The 24,951-nt window shown below is 34.8% G+C and overlaps 1 protein-coding gene across 1 annotated transcript in view; it reads right to left on the reverse strand.

Moving 5' to 3' along the window:
• Pof1b (POF1B actin binding protein) overlaps nt 1-17,079 on the reverse strand; it is a 70,182-nt gene extending 53,103 nt beyond the window's left edge. Inside the window, exons 1-2 of the mRNA XM_057760357.1 lie at nt 16,795-17,079; nt 1,670-1,744 (exon numbers count right to left, since the gene is read on the reverse strand). Of these exons, the coding sequence (XP_057616340.1) occupies nt 1,670-1,744; nt 16,795-17,079 (360 nt within the window). The remainder of the gene's footprint in view (nt 1-1,669; nt 1,745-16,794) is intronic.
• Nucleotides 17,080-24,951: the final 7,872 nt, after the last annotated feature.

A 24,951-nucleotide genomic window follows, 5' to 3' on the forward strand; every position in this document is an offset into this window, starting at 1 on the left:
TCCCTGCAGAATTAGAACAAAATACTGCTTAATGTTAGTCAATTAAAATTTTGGCTTTATCTGGGCATTGTAGCACACCCCTTAAAATATTCATCGTGTTGGAATAGAGAGCCACAGATTATATTAAAAGGGACAAAAGAGACAGAAACCCTGTATGTATTGCTGCAGGCCTGTAATTAAAGTACGTAGGAGGCTGAAACAAGGGTATCTGGCTTTGCAGATTAGCCTGGTGTACATACCTAGACTTGTCTCAGAAGTTCAATAAAAAGGGAAGAAAGACAGACAAAAAAAGAAAAAACACTAGAATAAAGAAAAACTGGAAATGTTTTATAGGAACGCTCAGTATTATTAATATAAGAGGCTTGTTTTACATTAATGAGAACATGATCTGTAAATTTATAGTGAAGTAATCAAATACATATACAATTAAATAAAATAATGCTCAGAGATTATGAAAGAAAGCGTGGGAAGTTGGGAAGATTGTAAGAGCCAGAAATCATGAACATCCCTAGCAAAACCTTATTTGCTGGATCTAAAATCAATGCACACATGAATTCACAGTGACTGTGATTGCATGTATAAGACCTGTCCAAGATCAAACCAGTCAAAATACCAACACGGTTGAGGGAGATCATGAAGTCCCACCCCTACCTAAAGGAGCATCTGGAAACTGATAGCTACTAGGGGATGGGGAGTAAGATTTTGTCAGGGATGTGTCCCTGAGAAGCTCTCATTCTCTAACAGAGGCTCCAACAGCCATACCTATGCAGGAAGCACCAAGAGAACTCTGAAAAATCTATAAAAGCACATGAAGGCTGGAGAAAAAGGTGTTGTGAGGGAAGGATATGAATCAGTGGAGAAGGAATAGGAAACAGATTTGATCAAAACACATTATATCCAAAATTCTCAATAAACATATGAGGGAAAAGAAAGTGGTTAATAAACCTCAAACTATTCAACCAAACTAGGAATCAGAGCTTAACAACAGCAAAATACTATGTGTTGGCCAGAAACTTAAAATAGCATCTTCTCTCTTGTTTACACCCTAAAATTGTGTGCTCCTCTCCCATGTGACTACAACTTTAATATGCTTTATTTCTTAGACGTTTTTTGCATATATCAGTTAGCTAAATCTTTTTTTTATTACAGATCTCATTTAGATATACAATACTTACATTAAAACCTAATCCAATAACTAGGATTATTAGGTCATAAAGGTGAAAGATAATTACAGTCTGTTTGTTATTGAAATCATACACTCATAATGAACATAATCTCTTGTCCTGTAAGGGTCTACCTCTAAATATAAATTTTTAAGTATAAGCACTTGCAAAGGCAGTTCCTCAGTCAACCCAAAATGCAGATGTTTTATTTGCACTAAAACCAAGAACCCTTAAAATAGCCAAACTCACCAGAAGATTCTCAGCTAAAATTAAACTACACTTAAACTGAAAGTTTGAATGAGAGAGAGTAATGCAAGTAAAAATGTAATTCATGGCACTTGGTGCACATTGTTTTCCTGAGCAGGATTTATTTTCATATATGAGAATATTCTCTTCCGTTTGTGAATGTGTAGTTCTATAAAGATCTAAAGATTGTTCACACATATGAACATGACTTACACAAAAAGGAGAAAAACAAATCTAATGTAACATACAACTTTGTTTACCTGTTCGGCATTTTGTGTTATATGTAGAGTGCTTGGCGCGCAAGTAGAGATTTTCAGAGTTGGAGAATGGAGCTCCTGTTGAGAGAAACAAGACATTCAGAAATTGTTTCAGAGCACTGTGCTTTGAAAGTCTCCTGTCACTGGGATTATTAGCTCATACAATTTAAAGGATGATGTGTCCTTTATATTTTTATAATAATTTTATTAGTTACAAATAAGAGCACCGCATATAGCTTTCTTTGATGATGTCTATCTTTCCAAAGGGCACATTTGCTGAATTACTTGGCCAACTTTTTAAAGTAACCTAACAATAAAATAAATTCTAGAGCACTTTTATAGCAGCCCAGTCTTGTATTGTTAGCTTTTATTTTTTTCTTCTTTGACAACCATACAAACATATACCACAATGGTATTTTATGTCATATGTGAATAAGATAAAAAATTTGTTGGGCAAAAACAAATAAAAATTATCAAACTAATAGAGGAAACTACCTTTGAAAACATGAGTGTTACTTTTAGATTCTTTGAAGTTGGCTCCATCCGTCTTACTCTGTTCTGGTACCAGCTTTAATTCTGGACTCAGCACTGTTGCTTCAAAATCATTCACGGAAGTGAAGCGGTGTGCTATTCATAGTGATTAGACAAAAATGATTACCCTTTTGACTATGCTATATCACTGTTTATCTTTCTCCCCAAGTTAGTTAATATGCATTGCCTCATTATTGTGTACAGGTATTGGGGATCCAACCCGAGACCTCACATGTTACCCAAGTGCTTACCACTAAGCTCCATCCCCATCTCCAGATTGCAAAGTTGATAGCATTACTCAAGCTCCTCACACCTCCCTATAATTTACAATGGATTGACATGCCTCCAGGATATTTTCCCACAAACAGAAAATGTTTTTCTAAGAAAGGGATAATTAAAATCATCACAGGTATACAAGGTAAACACTGACAAGTTTATCAGAAGCCAAGCTACAGTGGAAGTATAACATGTGTTTTTAAAACACTTGCTCAAACTGGAGAATGTTCTAGACACTTTGGCACTTTTTTTTTATCATTTTGTCTTCAACTTGTTATATTTTCATCTTGCCCTTCTTTTGTGTCAACTTCAATAACACAGATTCAGTATTTTCAGGCACCTCTGAATAGGTTCCTGCATTTCCTGCTAGAAGCTAAAAATTGTTCAGGTAAATGCAGAAGGTTACAGACTGTACAGCAAAAAGGTACATATTCTTCACTTCAAAAAAATGATTCCAAATACAACCATGTGCTAATGGATCTGGTAAAAAGATCATGGGGAAAAAAAGAGAAGTTAATCTATATGAACATAATGCTTTTGTTCTTTTTTTAAAAAAAAATTAGTGAGATATTTTAATAGCATATTAATTATACAAAGTAAATGGTTTCATCATGACAGTCACATGCATAAAATGTTGTTAGATTATAATTATCCCTTTATTGATCCCGCAGTCATTTCCTGTTTCATAAGAAGTGAGAAATTGTTTGTGAATGAATCAATGAAGAGCATGTCATAATTTAAATGTCACCATAGTAATAAGGTTTCTTTAGCAGTCTTTTTAAGTGTTTAATTTTGTATAAATCACACACATATGTATATGTATATGCGCATATATAGAGAGAGCCTTTATATTGAAATCATTAAATCAATGGGCAGTGATATTTTGATTCACACAGCTTTTGCACCACAGCCTGATAATTAACTCCTGATAATTAAGTAAGGCACAGATGAGGTGTTTTGTTATCATGGTACAATAGAAAGGTGCCTGGGCTTGGAGTCTGGCTACTTGGGTTTGAACCGTGTTATAGGTCTGGACAATTTGTGATACTGGGTAACTCTTATCTCTTCTAGGAAGTTCAGTTTCCTCGTGTGGGAAATGACATGAGGTTGTGTGTAAACGCAGTTTAGACAATCCTTACTCTCTATTTTATAATTTCTAATATTTCCATAAACAAAGGAAGATCATTTTTACACTTTAAACTTATTTTTCCGTATTGGTTCCATAGAGACAAAATAATTTTAAGTTCTTTAAGCTTGTCATTTTTGTTTTCCTTTAATGATAATGTTACTGATGATGATGAGATAATAACACATATTATGAGTTTTCTATTTCAAGCAGCTTATATAGCATTTTCTAAGTCAATATTTAAAACAAGTTCATAAGAAAGGTACCAGAACAACCCTATTATACTCACAAGTAATGTTATATAAAGAAGCTCAATTTAATAGGTGAAAGTCATACAGGCAATATTAAGTACTAGAATTTCAATAAAAGTAGCATGGCTCCAGAAATCACACATTTAATCAATCTACATTACCATATTTATAACTTGCTTGATTATACTTTGTTTTATAAATTGAAAAATCTACTTATAAGGTAAGTTATGATTAGATGTTATATTAGGAGTCTAAATATATTTTTATTTGCTTCTTTAAAATTAGTTCTTGTGAAAAGTAACATTTATATTTTTGGCTATTGGAGAATTAACTGAAGACTTTGTGCATGCTAGAAAAAGGGTTTTACTGCTAAACTATATCCTGGCAATTGTTTTCTGTGGCAGCATTTCAGTATGTACCTCAGGCTGACCTCATCATTTCCCTGCCTTTAGTCACAGTCTCCTTGAATTACAGGAGTGCATTATCACACCCATTTCAAAAGCAACTTTTGTATTCTTCAAAATATTACACCTATCTAAAAGTGATTGCATGAGGAGACAGTCCTGATTAAATAATTTAAGCTGTTATAAATTAAATAAAGGGTATCTGTAGACTGCATGATAGATTTGCAAAGTATAGCCTCGGGGCTCTAAATTAAATAAGGCACTAAAGTTCTATTTACCACCTACATCATTTAATCCCTTTAATATTTCAGGATAGTTCTACTTTTTCTTATAAAATATACACTGTATTATTGAGTCATCTATCCTTGTGGCTCAGAAATGATAAACATCACCTTGTTGTCAACTTTCTTTACACATAAGTCTGGTGAAATCAATGTTCATAATTACACAGGTGAGATTGGTAGAAAATCCAGGTCTGTTTGTCCTCTGTTGCCTCCAGTAATGATTTTCAGCTTTGACAAAGTTGTAACAGTGCTGCTCCTTCTCTTCCTCATTTACTTTTTATGAAGTAGACATGGCCTTGGCAATTTTAAAATCAGAGTGGATTGAAATCAGTTGACTTTTTGAGGAAATTTTGCCACACCACTCAAAATAATTTTCTACATCTTAGCACATACTTCATCAGAGCTAGGAACTTTGGTTTCCAGTAGGGAATTCACTATTCACAAAAAATGTATCCATTTTCAACTGTTAAAATAGCTATGTTTCTTCAGAGTTAAATCAGTTGAAATGTAATGGGCCAAGTTCCTCAGTTATTTACTCTAATAACAGTGCTTTTCAGAATCACAGTGCAGGGAAGAAAGTCAGAGGCTGGGAAACTGTTATTCTCATGTAGACATTAAAAAAAACCCCTACAAAACATACCCTATGTTCTTAATTTAAGAATTGTTTGGAGAATGGAATTAAAAATCAGGACAAATGCTATTTTTGTCCTCTAATAAGTTTTTATGCTATTCTATGGTGATAAAAATAGCATTATCACCAAATGGCTTATTATAATAAAAATACAAACATGTTTAAAGTGAGACACTTTATTATCTAATTAGAATGAACTAAAGAAGATAATTGGTATAATGGAAATATTTGAAATAGGCTTCTAAATTCAGTGATGCATAATTCATTGAAATAGCTGTGTTAACTTGGGGAAGTTATCATTGATGGTTGGAACACTGGGTTTTTTAATTTGTATTTTTGTTTTATTTTCTCTGAAAACCAAGTCTTGTATAACCAAAGCTAGTCTTAAATTTCTTTTTTTTTTTTTTTTTTTTTTTTACAGCCAATTGAAACTCTTTATTCAAGCCAGCTGGAAACACACCCAAGTGTTTGGGAGACCTAGGTGTGGCCCCTACTGTCCAGAACACAGGGCTTTTTAAAGGCAGAAACCACGCCCTGGCATCTCACTGACTGCAGGAGGGAGGGTTGCAGAAACAAGCAGTTTAACAAAAACTAAGACAAGCAGTTAACTGGAGGGGCGCCTCGCCAACAGGCAGTTTAACGGAAGCTAAATTACCTAGGATATTCTAACCTTGGGTTCCTAGACTAAATAGAGTTGGGGAGTTTTCCGTGGGATCTCCATCAAGGAGATCAAATTCTAGTTAAACCTGAAACGACCTCAGCAAGAATACAAGACCTCTGGCCTGTCTCTCCCCAGGACAAAATAATATAAGCCAAAATAACTCTGAACTTCTGATTCCCAAATCCTTTTAAGCCAGACATGTATGACCACATGCAGTTTATGTGGACACTGGAGATCACACACAGGGATTCATATATTTTAGACAAGCACCCTAGCAACCGAGCTGTATCTGCAGCCCTCTTTCTATGTGTAATGGATGTTACTTGTTATGTAACAGGGTAGAGAGATAGATTTAACAGACTATAATCTCAACCCTTACCAAAGTTATAATCAGTTAGCAGATAAAAATTTACAAATAAAAGTGAAATAAGAACTATAAGGAGTTAACTATAGAAACTTCAAGTGGTAAGAGGTAAAGTTAACCTCAAATAACCAAAGACTGGATTACAAAGAAATATTAGAGGAGGGTAATAAATCTTCCTACAATTTTGTCACGTGCAAAGAAGTGTAAACTTTGGGGACTTATTTCGAGAACAGAGGTTTATATTTGGTTGAATAAGAGTTCAACAAAACAATGTATGTACATAGGAAGCAGATCACAAGCAGATCTAAAAGTCAAACAAAGAAATTTATAGACTGAATCTCACTGAAATTTTTATGGGGAGAGGAATGACATGAAGTATTTTCAGAGTCCTTGAGAAGTTTTCTAGAAAACAAATTTAGGTGTATTGATTTTGGGAGCAATTCAAAATAATTTTGTATTGGAATATCTACATTGGATCCAATAACTTTTCTATAGTTTTGATTGAGTAAAAAAAATGGGCTAAGGGAAAGCTCATAAATGCTTGGTCCCATGTGATTAAGAACATGTGTCAGGAGCCTGTGTTGGAGAACAGCTGATCACATCACAATAGATAAAGAAACAGAGAAAGTGATCCAGGAACTGACCAGGGACAATATATACTGAAGGACATACACAAAGCGGATTTATTCTTTTAGGGAGACCACAGTTCCCCAAAAGTTTATAGATTCTCCAAAAATAGTTCTACCAACTCAGGCATAGATGTTTAAAACATGAGCCTGAGAGTGCCGTTTTATAATCAAGTCACAATAACACCCAGGCTAAAGTTCATGTAAGTAGATAAGTGGGTAAGTAAGTGCTATGTTTGAGGCAAACATCTTTCCTTAGAAAGTTCCAAATAAAGCTTGGTGTGTGGATGAGTACTGAAGAGTTATAATAGTCCTCACAAGAGAATCTTTGGGCACATAAGTAATGTGTCAAACCATTAGAGGGTTATAGAATGAAATTTAATAAACAAAAGAACTTCACTTTGACAGAATTTCATCAGCAGGGCAAGTACATGAATATATCTAAAAGCAAACTAATTAACAGCTACAAGCAACAATAGCTCAAGAAACTGATATGAGAACCAATCAAAATACCTGGCCTTTAACATCATATGCCATAACAATTGTGACAAATATTTATCCATCAAAACAACAGACCAAATATAAACAAGTCAATTTCAGATGCTTAATAAGACCTATGATCTGGAAAACAAAACTAACTGGTTCATTGAGTGACTTCCTTACGCCTATTAAGGTGATGTGCTGTTCAATTTTTTTAAGAAGCAATGCGTGCCTTTCTAGTTTAATTTCAAAGAAAGGCTGTGGAAGAATAACAGTCTGAAACAGTTCCAGCTAATAACTATGCCTTTACAAAAACCACATTCAGGAATTTGGAAAAGCCATAATCATAGAAAAGGAAGAAAAACCAGAGGTATGAAATACAAAAGGGGTAAGGGAAGGAGCAGAAAAGCAGAATAAAGAGAAAGAAAACGTTTACATATTCTATTTACACAACATTTATTTTGATTTGCCTTTGAGTCTTAATTTTACAAATAATGTGCCAACCTTTCAGAGGTGTAAAGCCTGGGTGGAAGGACAGACCAAAGTAGTATTTTATGTGTCACCCTCTAGTTAATTCAAGCTAATATCAGTTGTAAAAGTAGACCACATCTAGGGTAGTTGTAGATGAAAAAGCTGTAGGGTAAGAAAAATCTTAAAGATGACTTTTCAAGTGTGTTTTGAGGGATAAGTATGATCAACAGATATCTTAGTCAGGATTAACTATTTACAGAACCTGGAATTTAAATAACAAAGGTGGCAGGGAAGTGGGGAGAGTGCCAAACTGAATGTGTTTAGGAAACAGCAGTATGGATATCTGGAATAGGAGATGGAAAGATGTAATAAATGGGGGACAGATTCAAAAGCAGAATTGGAGGTCCCAAAATGGTCTTCACATCACCAAGGACATTTTGTGTCATTATGACCATACATTCCATATCAAGGTAAAGAGAGATCTTATTCTTTCAATATTTCCACTAAAGTTACCCCCAGGGCATTTGGACATTTGAAGTAACTAAAAATTAATAAATTTCTTACATCATCATATGTTTTGATAACATAATCAGTAAAATTAATGGAAAATATTTTAAAAATTAATTCTGAATGACAACAAAAATTTTTGATCCTGAGAAAGAACATATTTCAGACAGAATGATATTAATGCTTCATATTCTTAGGAAGTTTATGATGGCCTCAAATTCACTATGTAACTAAGGCTATTCTCAAATTCATTATGATGCTACTACCTCAGCCTCCTAAATGATGAGATTATACCATGTCCATCCTATCTTATTTATTTCTGTTCATCTATACTATCTTAGGTGGTTTATAATGGGTACATGTTAAAGAAAATAATGATGGAATGCAACAATGAATCAGATAGCACAGACTTTGTAATGTAAATAAGTCAAATGCCTATGCCGAGAATATAAAATATTGCATAATGGTTATAAGTATAGTCCTGCAAATAACTGCTAGGTTTAAAGCCCAGTTTTAGCTGTATGGAATTCCAAAGGTTATATTACATCTCTGTAATTCATGGACTTAGTCTGTAAAAATGGGAATGGTATAGAACTTCATTTATGAAAGTTTATAAAACAGTTCTGTAGATTAAAAGTTAAGAGACAATTCCAGAGAGGATATGAAATCCAAATCATGTGTACAAAAGGAAAAAAAAAGCCTGGGTATAATGATATGTATTTGTAGGCCTAAATACTTGGTAGACTGAGGCAAGAGGATCACATGGAATTAGGCCATCTTGGCTATCATAGTGAGACTGTCCAACTTCTTCCAAATGAAACAGGAAAATGCACTATGATTAATAGAAATCACTTTTCATCTTTTTTTCTATTCCTAACAACTTTCTCTATAAAACAATGGGATTTTGAAAAGAAAAAATCAAAAGATACATGTTTACAAATATACACATTTTGTTCAGGTCTTTAAAGTTTTTGTTTTGTTTTTACTTTTGAAATAGTTACTGTAAACTCACACTCTGGAAGGCTGTAACTTCATTATTTCTTTCATCCATGTGCATCCATCATCATTGATCAAACATATTAGCAGCACATGGATCATACATTTTTACCTTTAAATATTCCTCTAAATTCAATGGTCTTTAGAGACATTTCTTTATTTAGATAATGGATGGTTTGAGTTTATAGATATACACTGGTTGATAGGCATGTTCTGTATCTGCACTGCTTAGTACACAAACCAGTAGCCACATTCAGGTATTAAATGCTTAAAATGACAGTAGCGTGACTGAAGAACTGAATTAGGTTTTAACTAATTGAAATATGAAAGTTAATATGTGGCTATGGCATCTGTACTGGAAGTACATAACTTTTGTTTGTTTTCTTCCAAAATGATATTTTTATTGATTATTTGAGAATTTCACACAGTGCACTCAGATCACATTTACTTTTCAGTTAGTTCTCCCAGGTCCACTCCCTTACCTCTGTGCCCTATCCTCCCCAAAAGAAGAAAAAATACACCTAGTCCAATTTATGTTGCTCATATACTCGCTGGAGTGTGGAGGCCCAAAAATGTGAGCCTATTTCCACCTTGTCTGAAGGTCAGAGAGTTTTAGCTTGTTCAAAGTTGCTGACAAGTGTGGCTGCACATCCTGACCTAGGGTGTGGTTACTTGGTTTTTTTGACTTTAAGATGGCCCATATAGGTAGACTCACTCTACCCTGACCAATGTTCAGGATATTGAAGCATACTTCTACTCCTTCTTTGAAACAGGCGGTTTAACCTTGGGAGTGGCTGCCTTTAGAATATTTGGTCTAGGGTAGGTTCTCTGCCTAAACAACAGAATGCTTTTCTCATGGATTAATGAGAAATGGCTTAAAGTATTGAAGCAAGTAACTGTTCAAGTTGTCCTTTGTGTCCTTTGTATCATGTTAAAGCAGCCTTTTGTCTTCTTCCCCCTGTTGTATTGTAAAAGTGTATGGAAAATTAACCACAAGAAATTTCAGTATTGACTGGAACTCCCTTCTGGTACTATCTTATGTTTTTTGTTTTATTATTTTCACTTGTTTCTTCGTTCTCTTTACTATTTTTCTAATCCCCATGTCCCTAACCTGATAAGTTGGTCTCCTCCAACACTGGAGCATGATCAAACTCCCAGTGCCCAGTACCTTAAAGAAACCTGAGCCCTTTTCCACCCCCACCCCAACAAGAAGCCATCAACTGTGAAGAGCTAAACTTCAGCATCCTCATTCCAATTTTTAAGGGTACATTTCTAAGGAAAACATTAGGAGGTTTTAATTCTTGGTGTAAAAAGAAAAAAATAAAATTTAAATTCGCATCTCAAATATTGAGTTTCAAGATAACAACTAAGAACATGAAGAGTTCTAAATTATGTTCTCTAAAGAATATTTGTGTCATTAAGCACTATAAATACGTTTCTATTTAAGTCTTCTGATCATATACTATACACTTTGTAAAACTGCTTTAATACTTTTCTCCCTATTCTTCCCTAATTGGCCAAGCCCTATTAAGCTTTTCAAGCACATGAATCTACCTAATATTCTAATGTTAAATGAATGCCTACAGTGTAGTGAGGTTATTGAATTTATTTCCTTGCTTGTGCCACAAAGAGGTTTCATTGACCATACTTTTAAAGAATCAAATAAATTAAGTGCTATCTCAAAGATTGTACTGGATACCTTCACATTTACCTCATTCAGTAATCTCTGAAGTTCTGAAGAAAGACATCATTTTTCCTTTCCAAATAAGCAAACATAGATTCTAACAAGTCAAGTAATTTATTCAAGGTAATACAATACTTAACACTTAACCTGGTGTTTTCCACTATATATAATCCCATTTGACTGTAACAATAGTCCTATGCATTCCTTGTTGTGATTTTCCCACTTTATAGATGAGAAAAATGGCATATACTGCTAAAGAGTTTCTGTACCAGGAATTGAACTCAGGCTTAAAATCCAAAGTACATTGTTTCAGAGTTCTGTTCTATCAGAATCCACTTGAACATGTACTTCCTGAACATTTAGATCCTGAACGTTTAGTACCTACAGCAATCACTAGAACATTCCACAGAGAGCAATCTTGTGGGCATTTTCTCTGTAACTGCTTTTTGGACTACAGAATCTGAACCTCTCGAGCATCTTTAACTGGCTTTCACCTATCTCTTGGTGGCTCTGGTCAAAGTGTTCAATATATTCAAGTAACAAAGAATAAATAAATGAATTAGGTAGTAGAGAATATTATATCCACACTGGAAGATTTTTTTGTATATATTTGAAAGTATATTGCAATGAACATGGAACTTTTTCATGATTTTTAACTTGAACTTTAAGTCTTCGCTTAAAGACTAATATATAATGCTTTCCAACAAATATCATGGGAGCATTATGGATCCTCCTGTTAGTCCCAATAATTATAAGAAACACGGAAAGTATTAATACTGAGTTAGGTCTAGGCTCAGAATTTTCCAATGAACAGCATTTTTTAAACTTTTTTGGTTTTTCTAGACAGGGTTTCTCTGTATCCCTGGCTATCCTAGAACTCACTATGTAGACAAGGCTGACCTCAAACTCAGAAATTCACCTGTATGCCTCCCAAATGCTAGGATTAAAAGCATGCACCACTACTGCCTGACTCTTTTTTGTATTTTTATAGCTCTTTTTAAATTAAAAATAATTTTCTTCATACAATATATTCTGGTCACAAGTTTCCCTTTTTCACCCACTCCCAAAATCTCCCCAACTCGCCATCCAATTAATTCCAGTCCCGTTTTTCTCTTTGTCTTATGAAAACAGATAAAACAATAATTAAAAAAATAATAAACGAGAATAAAAAAGAAAAAGCATTAGAAATACACACAAAAAAGCCCACAACCCATAAAAACACAGAATCTGAAACCATAATATATTTAAATCTACCTGACATTTATCCTGACAGAATTTCCCAAGGCACACTGGCATTTGAATAATGTTCCTGAATAGTGTGAAGAACGCTTTTGTTAGAACCTTTCAAAGTCAGTAACATCGTCAAACACCTGCCTTAGGTTATTGTTGAGATGTTATTCAATGTTTTAAACAAGAAACATGTAAATTATAAGCACCTTTTTTCCCGTCCCGATGAGACAAACACTTCATTTACTTAGAATAAAAGTCTATGATTGTGTTGTAATGTAAAGCAAAGAAAAGTAGCTCCACTTTTTTCTTCTTTCAAGCCCAAATTCCTCACTTACGATAGTTATTCCTGATTCTTATTCTCTCGGTCTTTTTAAAGAGTACTATTAAATGAAAGGGAACAAAAACAGAATATATAGTTCTTTTCAGTGTTTGCTTTCTGTCATTAGCTATTCCTAGGATATATGCTCCCACAAATGTAAAGAAGACATTCTACTGGGATAGCTTCTGATGCAAAGAGTCCATTTCAATGTGCTTATTTAGAAACTCTTTAGCTTTCATACGAAGCTTAAGAGCATGACAAATCTCCCAGTAGTTTCACCATAAATTGCGAAGAAAGATCAGTTGATAAAATGCTTTGCTCTTCTTCCACTGGCTACATTCCCTGCCCATTACCACGGCCCCAGGACAGCTTGTAAATGTCACTGTCTGAAAGCTGGCCCCGAAATTTATCAGAGCTGCTTTAACAAGAGACAATTGCCATGAACATTTTCACCCAGCAATTACTTGCACTAACAAATTCTAAAGCTTCATTTAATTGTGAGCATAAAGGGGATGACCAACTCTGAAAACACCAGCCCCTTTATCCCATGACCTCATTCGTTATTATTCAGGCAACCTACTTCCCTGAACAATCATTCTCTTTACTAACCACACCCTTGAACAACAATTTCTCAAAGCCACACACCCCTCCACCTAGAACAGAAAAAATTTCTGGTAGCAAATAGAAATTTTAACACAGTAGGGAAGTCATTCACAGTCTTTGCAAACAGAGACAAAGGAAAATAGTAACGCAGGCAGACCTCTGCCCAGGTGAACTGGCAGCGAAGGTCATTTCCAAATTCACATTTACCTCTAGGCTGCTCTCTGAGGCCAGATTCTTTGTTACAAGTTTTTAAATAAAAAAGAATGGGAAATTAGCCCATACATTAAAACCAAATATTTTATTTAATAAAATCCTCGTGGCAACATATAAACAAATATTTTAAATTGTACATCGGCATGTGCCACCTACAGCCCAGACTCTGTGTGTTTGCCCCCAAAGTGGACTTCCCTGTGACAAGCAAATGGTATTTATTCAGATCACACAATTTTCTGTAAAATAGGCACTTAAGAAGCATCTGTTCACTGAATGACTGGAATTTAAAATATTTAATTTTGATCCATTTTTCTTTCTCAAAACAGTTTCTCAGTATTCATGGAAAATATCTTGACCTTCATGAATACTTAAATTAGCCAAAGAAAAAAATATAAGTCCAATGAATAATTCACATCAGTGTTGTTCATTTAAGACAGTATGCCATTTTGAGTTAATTTTGGTGGTTTAATATTTAAGTGTTAAGGATTGAATTCTAGAGGGTTTTGTTGTTATTGTTTTCTTTGGCTTTAAGTGGCTTTTAGAACATTATTCATTTATTTCTAAGACCACATTGGGCTTAAAAGTGTTTCTGACTTTGTATGATTATTTTTGTTCCTGAGGGCAAACCTAATAATTTAAATTCTACTATTAATTCAGATAACTTAGTAGCAACTGGTATCTACACTTAATTTTATTTGAGAAATACCCTATTAATGAGACAAAATAATAACCAAGAGAGCCATAAGTATGCCTTATCAATTATAGATAAGAAATGAAAGCAATATTATGTATCATATAGACAGAAATATAAGTGTTTATATCCATAAACGTATTTTTAGTACACTTGAGCACAGTAGTTTAAAAAAAGAAATAACTAAATATGTTCTAAAACACCAGGGATAGAAAATACTAAATAGTTGTAAATGACATTTAGTTAAGTATAAAATTAAGATTAAAATTCATGAAACAAAGCAATGTGGCATAAATTGTTTCTCAAAGTAAACATTTTACTACTGAAAAACTATTTTAAAATCTGAGTTCTCTAAATATCATATATTCACCAAGACAAAGCAAAAGCTTAATTGAATTCATCGTGGCCAGAAATTGAATGTTAATCATCATTATCTTGGCTTCACTTTGACTGACATTGCATAATTGCCACATATCAACTCATCTGAAATACGGCATCTCAAAGAGAAATTTTATTAAAACCGTAAAAGGAGTTCGGAATAATATTTACTTCCCAGTGCCTAGATGGAATATAATAGAGTTACCATTACAGCGTAGACATTTTGTCAGCACGAAGGTAATTTCAGATCACATCTAGGACTACTTTACATAATGCCACAATATCATCCCACCAACAAACAGGAAGACAGGAGAACTAAATAGAAGGGCTTCCTAATCATTATCATTAACTAACTTAAAAAGCTGGTTTGTTGTAGTCCCTTTTATTGGACTTCATATCCAAGTCAATTTGAAATTTTATAGTCAAAATTTCTCTTTTCTACCAAGGGAATCTTTTTCCTCTGTATCACATAGCTTGAATCTCATCTCCTTCCTCATCACTCACCCATACTTTTATTTCTCTTCAGTGATTAATAACTCAGATATCACAGTGAAATCCATTCCTGTCTCTTATCTCAGCTACTAAGGTTACACTTTCTGGCCCTAAGGGTCTGTACTATTTTTTTTTTCAACAAAGAACTAAGTTTCAGGATGGAAATAGAGGGATTAATTTGGCAAATTCCATATAAAAGATGGAAAATTCTATAAAAAGCTTAACCATTTTAGTTTAGACCTGACATTATTATTAAAAAGGAAAGTTGAAACAAGGAACAAACAATAAAACACAATTCTCAAAATTATCCTATACTCAATATTTATTATTTTTTAATATTTTGCTCTTAAGTGTGTACCTATTATTCTTTTACTAGCATGTAAAATAGGCTGAGGGCTGAAATAACTGAAAAGTAGGATGACTGCAGCATTTTTAGGATAATAGTAATTGTTTTCAACCTTCATCCTTTTGGAGGTATTAAGGAGCTACGATGGCACCAACTTTCTTGCTGATTAACATGCTAATGTTGCATATTGGAATGTAAGTTTGCATCACTATGGTCACTTTATACAACCTGAGATTTTTTTAACTTTCATAATTTTCTACCCCTTGAACTCAATACAGATGACGGCTTTTCCTTCCTACAGACAGAAAGGGTGTGAATTTGGATGGGAGGATCTTGGAGGAGCGCTAAACAGAACATATTCTATAAAAAAAAACTTCAATAAAAGGAAAAAGAAAATTATTGGTATTAAATCCTAGATTTGTTGTGTATTTTTCCCTGAAATTGTGTTAAGTGTTGAATAAAACAATAGTAAAATTGTTATGCCTATGATTTGGAAGCAATCTGTATCTTTGAGGAAATCTTTTTTTTTAAGTTTCATTGTACATCTTAATAATATTGCTTCGTATTCTACTTAAATTATGGGCTTTCAAAAAATAATCTGTATTCTTTCCAATTGATATAGTAATGTAAGGTAGGATAAGATCCTGGTAATCATTTTATGAGGTCTTCATAGTATACTTTGTAAATATAATTTCAGTTTGGATAGAAGCTCACAGAAAGCTTAAAATATGTACATTTTATATAAAGATAGAGTTATAGAATCAAAATGGAAATTAATCTGTCATTTTATATCATCTTTCCACATTATTCTTCATGTGCTTGTCAGACTATTAGCACAGATATTGATGTTAAAAGCAAAACAAACAAATAAAAATCTTAGAAATTATTACATTTTCAAGAGTATCTTAGAGATCCGTCTTTTGTAGCTTTCATATAATACTCATTTACCTTTTTCTTGCTTTTCAAATCCTATAACCTGTCTCCTAACAACATTCCACAAATTATTCAGCTAGTACGTATAAGAATCAATGTGTCATTTTGACACATAAGAAAATTCTAAGACATATGCACCTGTCACTTAGCCAGGATCAGCATACTATTAGGTGAACACAAATAACTACACGTCACTCCATATATGCCATTGTCTCTATATCATTCTACTTGGCACAAAACACCTGTTTGCTCCTGATATGAAGCGAATCAGTGGGGAACTGTTCTAAAAATAAACCTTTTTGCATTTAAGTTGATGACTACTTTTGTCGTTACAGGCAAAATGGTTTGCCACTTAGAACACATCTTTCAATCAACTTCAATTTTAAAAATGTGGCTTCCTATGCTCTGGTTAAGTTATGTAAATCATTGGAATGGCAACCAACTAACCACAGGCACTAGTAAATGAAAAATTATAGCTAAGAGACAGAATTTGGGAGACTGTCCAACACATTCATAACTGCAATCCACCAAGAGCTCTCCTGTAAACTACAGCGAATGAAACAGAAAGAGAAGCGAGGTTTAAGATGTGTTTCTTTTCCCCCAATAACCTGGAAAAGCTATCTTTTATTACCTGAGAATGGTCACTCCAAACCAAATTTTGGTAGGAGGAGGCAGTTTTGAGGGGGGAGAGCACTTCCCGTGAGCCGAGGGGGTCCAAGGCCTGCACCACCTTGTTCATAGGCCCACTGTAGGTCCTCACTCGCTCATACACGACACTTTTTTCTGGAGGCTGCTGGCCTTGACTTGACTGATGGTAACAGTGGTAATGCTGAGGCTGGTACTGCAGCACCTCTGTGGGCTGCTGGGTCCCACAGCTGCCGCTGCTGCTCTCACTCCAATAGCTTGAGCTCATCATCTTCTCAGTGGTCAGAAAGGGTTTCCCCGGGTGCTCTCCCTAAGGAATAAACAGAGAAAAACGATAACAGGGCAGGCCGGCAAGCAGGGACACGCAAAGAGGGCCTTTATCAACCACCTTTTATCCCCGGTGGTGCCAGTGAGAGATGAGTTACCTGAACAGCAGCAGGAGCAGGTCTGGCAGCTGCAGAGTAGACAGTAAAGGATTTGAGCTCAAATGAAAAGTGGAGCCACCCTGGGAGATTGCTCCAGGAAATAGTACTGACACGCCCCTGAGGGGCGGATTCACCTGGCAGGTTTGCGTGCCAGGAGAGGCCCTGCCTTGCCACAGAGATAGCAAGGCGGCTTCCCAGTAGGTAAAGGAGTCTAGAAAAAGGCAGAGACAGAAGTTCAGGGCTGGAGTTTGTAGGATTGGAAATCTGAAGACAAAGACACCAGTGTCCAAACTTGTTTGAGAAAACAAAGCTACTTTCCCATGGCTTGTAAACTTAGCAAAGGTGGTTTCAGCCTAAGTACTCGTTCCAGTATCTCAGTCTAAATTAAAGGGTATTAGCCTAGGGACAAACTAACTTTCAGAGATAAGTTTGCATTCTTCACAAACTCCTGGTGATGATAATGAAGATAATGCAGATTGCCATGGGAACGCCAAGAAAATTTTCTCTAATTTGTGAACCTGTTTATCTGGCTCCAGTCATAGTCTGTGTTCTGAACGATATTGACAGAATTGTATCCAAATGATTGAATTTCTGCCTAGAAATTAAAGGGGTGGGGTGGGAATGGCTCAGGAAAATGCTTTGCGTTTTGCTTTTTCCTTTTATTGGTTTGCATTTTTACAAAGGAACTTGCCCTGACATTTTTGGGGCCTTAGTAAACACAGAATTCCACTGTTTCTTTAATCTCCAACTGCTAAAGGAACTGTAACCCTTTAAGATTCATTCTGAGACAAACTGAGATTTAAATGTGTTCAACGCTTATTTACAACCACTTGTGAATCAAATCATAATGATATTTATCAACCAGGTAATGCCTGGCGAGTTACTCCAGCACAACTTAACTGTGAAATATTACCTGAGGACTCCTTCCAAAAAGGGTGTCTTCCTTATTTATATATGGACCTTGGGACCACTATTTCAGAGAGAAATGAGATAATGTCTTTCATCTGGGTAGCCATCTTTTTCTCTGATAAATAACAAAAGCTAATAATTTACTAGTCATTGTGTGCTGGATCACATTCAACAAACGTTAGATAAATTGCTACACTTGTATAACTCTGTAAGGATTTACTCGTAAGAGATTGAGGCACAGATGTAGAGACATTGAAGAAGTTCCCACAGATAAATACGTATTAAAGAAGGAGCTGGAATCTGAATACAGAGGGATTCACATCAGAGTCTAAACTTCGTTGAACTACAATATGCTGTTAAATAAAATTTTAATTGCTCAGTACATACATCTAAGAAATCTCCTATGTGATGGGGGGGGGCACATTAGAAATGACAAGTTACAACAGTCCTTACAAGTAATCTGAATTGTTATGGAAGGAAGGTCTATACAAACCACCTCAAAATTAACTTTTCATGCTTTAAAATAACTTGCTGTTATTTCATATTTATTGCTACTTGCAGAGCTTTCAGAGATAATTCTTGTTCGTTTAGATGTTGCTCCACAAAAATCAATGTAAATTATCTGGCCGTGGTGGTACATGATTATAATCCCAGTTCTTTTAAGGCTGAGACAGGTTTATCATGAGTTGGAAGTCAATCAGAGCTAAACAATAAATTCCAGTCCATGCTAGGCTACACACTGAAACCTTGTCTCAAAATCCAAAAATAATAAAGAAATTAATGAAAACTAACTAGAAATACGTGATGTACCAAGAAACCAGGTATAATATCAGATCACTACCTCAATCATTCCACATAAACTTTGTGTTAATAGGGCCTGGATATAAATAGTATCGACTAGTTAACACCAACTGAAATCTGAATTTAACACATACATACATACTATTAGTATCTGCTGCCAGTCAATAGGTAACCTTATATGTAAAAAAGAAATTGAAGTGAAGAGTAAAGTATGGTCCCCATAAAATTCTGACTATATCTGCCCTCTCTGTTTCTTAGAAATAGGAGCAGTCAATTTTGATGTAGTTGGGCTACAATTAATGTGTGAAATTGTTATGCTCTTCCAATTTTTAGGTGTGTTACATCACTGTTTCCCATTCCTAGGTAAAAAGAATACAACTTGAAGGTCAAGAACTAAGAAATGAGCTTAAGCACCACGTGACTAACAAAGCCATCCTGATCATCCTTCTTCACATTCAACAACTTATTCATTCTCAAGAAAGATTCTATTCCTTCTCAGAGAACAACTCTGCAAATCCATGATCAGCATTGCCAATTATTTTTATAGATAATATTTTATAGATAAATAAGTATAGATACACTTATCTATGTAATAATATACCTACAACATTTCGCACTTGAAAATCCAGTGGATTGATACTATGTTCTAGAAGGTTCATGATTGTACTCTCCTTCTAACTTTGGTATACGGGGTAAAAAGAGTTCATTTCTTATACTTAGCGCTAGACTTGTTCAGAGAATTCTTGATTGTATTTCTAGCAGTCATTTGTTTCTTTGTGCAATATGGATACTTTATATTTGGTAGCACAAAAACTAATTTAAATGTTTGGGGGACTAGAACCGATATTCCCTTAGAAGATAATTTAATTAAAAAGAGCTACGAATTTTATTCACTTTTCCTAGCTATAAAACAATTCATTCTTTAAGAATTCAAATGAAGGTGTTGGGGTGATGGTTCAGCTGTTAAGAGCACTTGCTGCTCTTGCAGTGGACAGGATTCAGCTCTTAGCACTCACAACCATCTGTAACTCCAAGTCCAGGGTAATTGATGCCCTCTCCTGACCTCTGAGGACACCAGACATGCACATGGTTATTTACATACATACAGGCAAAAGATTCACACACAATAAGTAAAATGTTTTAAGTCTAAAACAAAAAAAAGTTAAAAAGTCATACACAAATAAAGTAGAAGATGAAATTTCCATATTCATGATAAATATAAAGGTTGAAACATCAGCTAAATACATTAAAGATAATGAAAATTAATTTTCATTTTGACTGAACTGTTTTTGAGAGTCATTTAAAAAGTACTGATTTGCCCTACAGAGCATATTGAATGAATAAACTCAGAGTCTCTCATAGTTACAACACAAAACCACTCATGCAAACACAGTTACGTGTGTATGGGGAGGGGACTTTTCCTGCATGCTAAACAAGCAGTTGCTTCTTCCATGGACACCATCTGAGTGCTCTCTATTTTAATTCAGTTTTGACTTTGGGAGCTCAGTCCTACAAGATTGTCTGAAAGCCTTGATGTTTAGTGTTTCAAGCAGCCAGTGATCACCTTGTAGGTACCTAATGACTTTCAGTGATTAATCAGTTAGTTAACATGTCAAAAAGTGAAATTATATTCCAGGAAAAGAGGAAGACTGTGTATGTTTGTGTGTGTGTTTGTGTGTGTGTGTGAGTATGTGTATGTCTGTTTTAAACACTATCATATCTATCTCATAAACTCATTAGACTCAAATATGAAAATGCTTGCTAGTTGCAATATACTACCAAGCTATTTGACTTTAAAATACACTGTTCATAGAGTTCAGTGTAATTTTGTGAATTAGTCTATTTGAAAATCAAATTAAATGTCCCAGTGAAGTATGGTGCTGATTTTTGGAAACTTGAGCTGCCTGAAAGAATTACAATAAAACAAAGCACCAATTAATTTATCAAAATTGACATAGAACTATGTTAGACCATTAAACAGCAAAAGTAATTATAAATTTGTCACCTAATATATTTCATCAGCATTGGCAGTTTTTATGTGTATACTAATCCATTACTCCATCTTCTGTTTTATGAGGATGATGCTTAGATCTATCTCTAGCCCAGGCTCATAGCTTGGGGCTAATGATACAAGAACAACAGATAGAGTTAATACAAAGTTACTTAAGCCTTTTTGCCTTTCCCGTTTCTATGATCAAAAGAAGAATGTTCATGCTATAAAAGGTCACCAGGCATTGGTCTGAAGGAGGTTAATGCCAAGTAGGTGAGTCCATTGTATGATTACATGAAAGCAGCTGTCTGTTATTAACTGAGTCCAATTCATTTGATCCTGCAGAACTCCATTCCAGCCTGCTGGCAGGACTTTACGCTGATCTTGTTTAACTGCTGTTGAGAAATTTTTGACTGGGCAAAGTTTCAGGTTATGACGTATGAGAAAGATATTTATTTTAATTTGAACAAAAATGAAAAGCAACGTTTATAATCAGGTCAATTTAATGTGAAATGAATTCAAGTTAAAATTCTATATCAAAATACCAGCTGTCTAATAATACATATAACTAAACGGAGAACAGATAGTCCCTTATAAAACCTGTATCACTGTATCAAAGAGGTGCAAATAGGTATTTCTTCCTAAAGAATATTCTACCGGTCATTTATTTGTGCTCAGAACTAACTGACTTCTGTGTTCTAAAGACATGCTAGAGAAAATAAGACCTGGGTTCTGGACAGATTATCCAACTCTTTGTGTGTGCAATCACAGTGGAATATAGGCTCTAAGATTTTGGAAGATTTTTAGGGATGCAACTTTTCTCAAAGTGTGTCAAGAACAATTCTAACTATACTGGGTGCTATACAAAGAAGTGTTTTATATCCCAATGGGTTTACTATACAGTTGGTTAAATATAATCGTGGAATAGCTTTATTACTATATAAATAGATTTTACAACATGATATTACATTATGACCATATTTTTCCAAATGAATCCACTGTGTGTAGTGTTTCTCAAATTTTTATTGACAATGAAATGTATATATAAATGTATTGTTTATGGAATAGTCTTCATATTTTTTCTGTGTGACTTTTTCTTCTGAATTTTTTTGGATGAATTCAGACAGTAAATGAGAATCCATATCTTGTTTTTAATTCTAATCATATCATGAAGACATATTAAAGATAATTTGATTGTCTGTATCAACATATCTGTCATACTCAAAAAGAGATTATTGAGCCAAAAACAATAACACCTGGAAATATTTTTTTAATTTTTGGGTTTTTGAGACAGGGTTTCTCTGTGTTGTTTTGGAGCCTGTCCTGGAACTAGCTCTTGTAGACCAGGCTGGCCTCAAACTCACAGAGATCTGCCTGCCTCTGACTCCTAAATGCTGAAATTAAACGTATGTGCCACCACCACCCTGCAACACCTGGAAAATTTTTAAGGCAAAAATTCAGGCCTTATTCCTTATCCAGTCAAGAACTCTAGATGTGTGTTCCAAAAGTCGGTCTTAATAAGCATTCTTCATAACTGTGATACACAGCAAGGTTTACAAAATCTCCAACATATACTATGATATTGGGAGCAACAATGCAAAAAAGAGGGAGACGGTAATGGCAGAGTGCTAAAACATTTTTACTTTGTAAGAATTTGTTGAGAACTAAAATCTGTAAGCAAGTGGAGGTATGCTCTACTTCTGGGTAAAGTCAATTGGTTCTACACATACAGAAATGACAGGGCAGTACAAACATGCTACATTGTCTGCCACTATTAAAGGTGGTCTGACATCAAAAATAAAATTAAGAGGATACTATTGAAGTATATCAAAACGTTGTATAATATAGTGGTGAAGAGTAGATTTGTAATCAGACAAACCTAGATTTAATCTCTTGCTCTAACATATAACAGATCTATGGGCCGATAAAGCATGTTTTCGTTTTTGTTTTATAAGCTAGACAAGACTAGACTAGATAAAGCAAATATGAAGGATTTTACATTATGTCCAGTACCTTGTAGCTCTACAACAAATGATAGTTTTTAAAATTATATTTTAGGTCTGAGTTAAGATGAAAGAAAACAGGGCTTGCTGCATCTTCACAGATAAAATTGCCTATGGTAGAAAGTATTATTGATGTAGACCTGATATGAAAAGAGGAAAACAAAATAATCAGAGAAATTCCAGATGATATTATCACAGATCAGGTCTAGTGATTATATATATATATATATATATATATATATATATATATATATATAATGAATCTGAGTGAAAGATAGTCATTCGTACTGTAAATCTTTGGTTGAAGGTAAACTCCAATGTTATCAGCTCTAGATATCTGTATTGTGGTACAGAAAAATTGTAAGAACAGTTGTAAAGTAATAAGAGTTTAAACTATATGCATTCAAAAGTAACTGAAACAAAGAAGGGGAGTCTATAAGCAGTATAAAAATTAAAATCTCTGAGTTTGAAATAGAAAAGTAGAGAACATGTGTGACACAAAAAGAATGAATCTTTGAAAAAATGACTCAATATATATTAGAAACTTCTGCTAAGATATACACATAAAAAGAAAGAAAATAGTAATAACAGAAAACGCTAATGAGAATGAAAGTGGGCATAGAACTACTGACCCCACAGAAAATAAAAGGCTAACCAGGTATTCTCTGAGCAACTCTATTCATGTACATCATATGAAATGGAGCAGTTCCTTGGAAACCACATATTACTACAACTTAATCAAAATGAAATGTATGAAAAGGGTTTGAAATCACAGTTATTACCTTTCCACAAAGAAAACTTATGATTGCACTAAACATTCAAAAATCTCTGTCTATTGTTTCTGTGTCTGTCTGTCTGTCTTTCTGTCTCCTCCCTCCCTCTCTCCCTCCCTCCCTTCCTCCCCCACTCCCCTCTCTCCTTCTCTTCCTCAGTTAAGCCCAGAGCTTTACATCTGCTAGGAGAGCACTCTACTTCAGCATTCTACTACTACTAAACAGCTTCCAAGCCCTTATATCTGAACATAATTTTTCCTATAAATTATGAGGGAATGCTTTTTTAAGACATCCTTGTTGTTTTCGGCCAGCAGTTGTGCCTCTGTATTTACCGGCCTGCTTCTCTGACAGCAGCATTGCCACTCAGGCCACAGCCTGGTGGGAATTCTGTTACCACAGGCATCAGCCCTGTTGCTGCCACTAAAGGTACCTTTAATTAAATCTCTATTATTCTATGCATAACAAAAATTGAAGATTCAAAGACTGGGGTGAAATCCTGCTAAATTGGAGAGGTAAAAGTAGCACCTAGCTAATCTCTCCTTACTGGCCTCCCAAAGAGAGTCTTTGGCTCTGTCAAACAAGCAAAGACTGGCCACTCCAAACCCCTCCCTACTGCTTCCAGTGTGTCTCTCTATCTCTTCCAGAATGCCCTTTGATGTTCTATGATTACTGCTAACTAGTTGCTAACTCAGCCTTCTGGTCCAAGGTTAATTTTATTTAATTAACGCAAATGCAAACTCGGGGTTCACAGTTTGATCAAATATTCCCCAATACATTATTTCAATGCTAACACCAGACGAAAGTGATACAAGAAGTGTATAGAATGATGAACAGCACAGAAGTCAAATCCAACAATAGAAAAGGAGGAGGTAAGTCATTAGAGGTGAGCTGAGGTTTCAAAGGCCCACAACCAGTCCCAGTCTCTCTCCTTCTGCTTGCGGTTTGTGGATCGTATCTAAGCTCTCAGCTACTGCCCCAGTGTCAGGCCTGCCTGCCTGATTTCTGCAATGATCCCCACCGTGGTGGTTATGGACTCACCCTCCGAAACTGCAAGCAAAACCCCAAATTAAATGTTTTCTTGTATAAGTTGCCTTGTTCATGATGTCTCTTCGCAGCAATAGAAAAACAACTAAAACACTGGCTAAACATTCCAAAATCAATATAATTCAGTGACTAGCAAACTGATAATAAAGAAGTCTATGGTCTTCTTATTCAATGAAGACTAAACATATTTGTCAAAAT

Source organism: Chionomys nivalis, chromosome X, assembly GCF_950005125.1.
Source record: "Chionomys nivalis chromosome X, mChiNiv1.1, whole genome shotgun sequence".
NCBI classification, from domain to species: Eukaryota; Metazoa; Chordata; class Mammalia; order Rodentia; family Cricetidae; genus Chionomys; species Chionomys nivalis.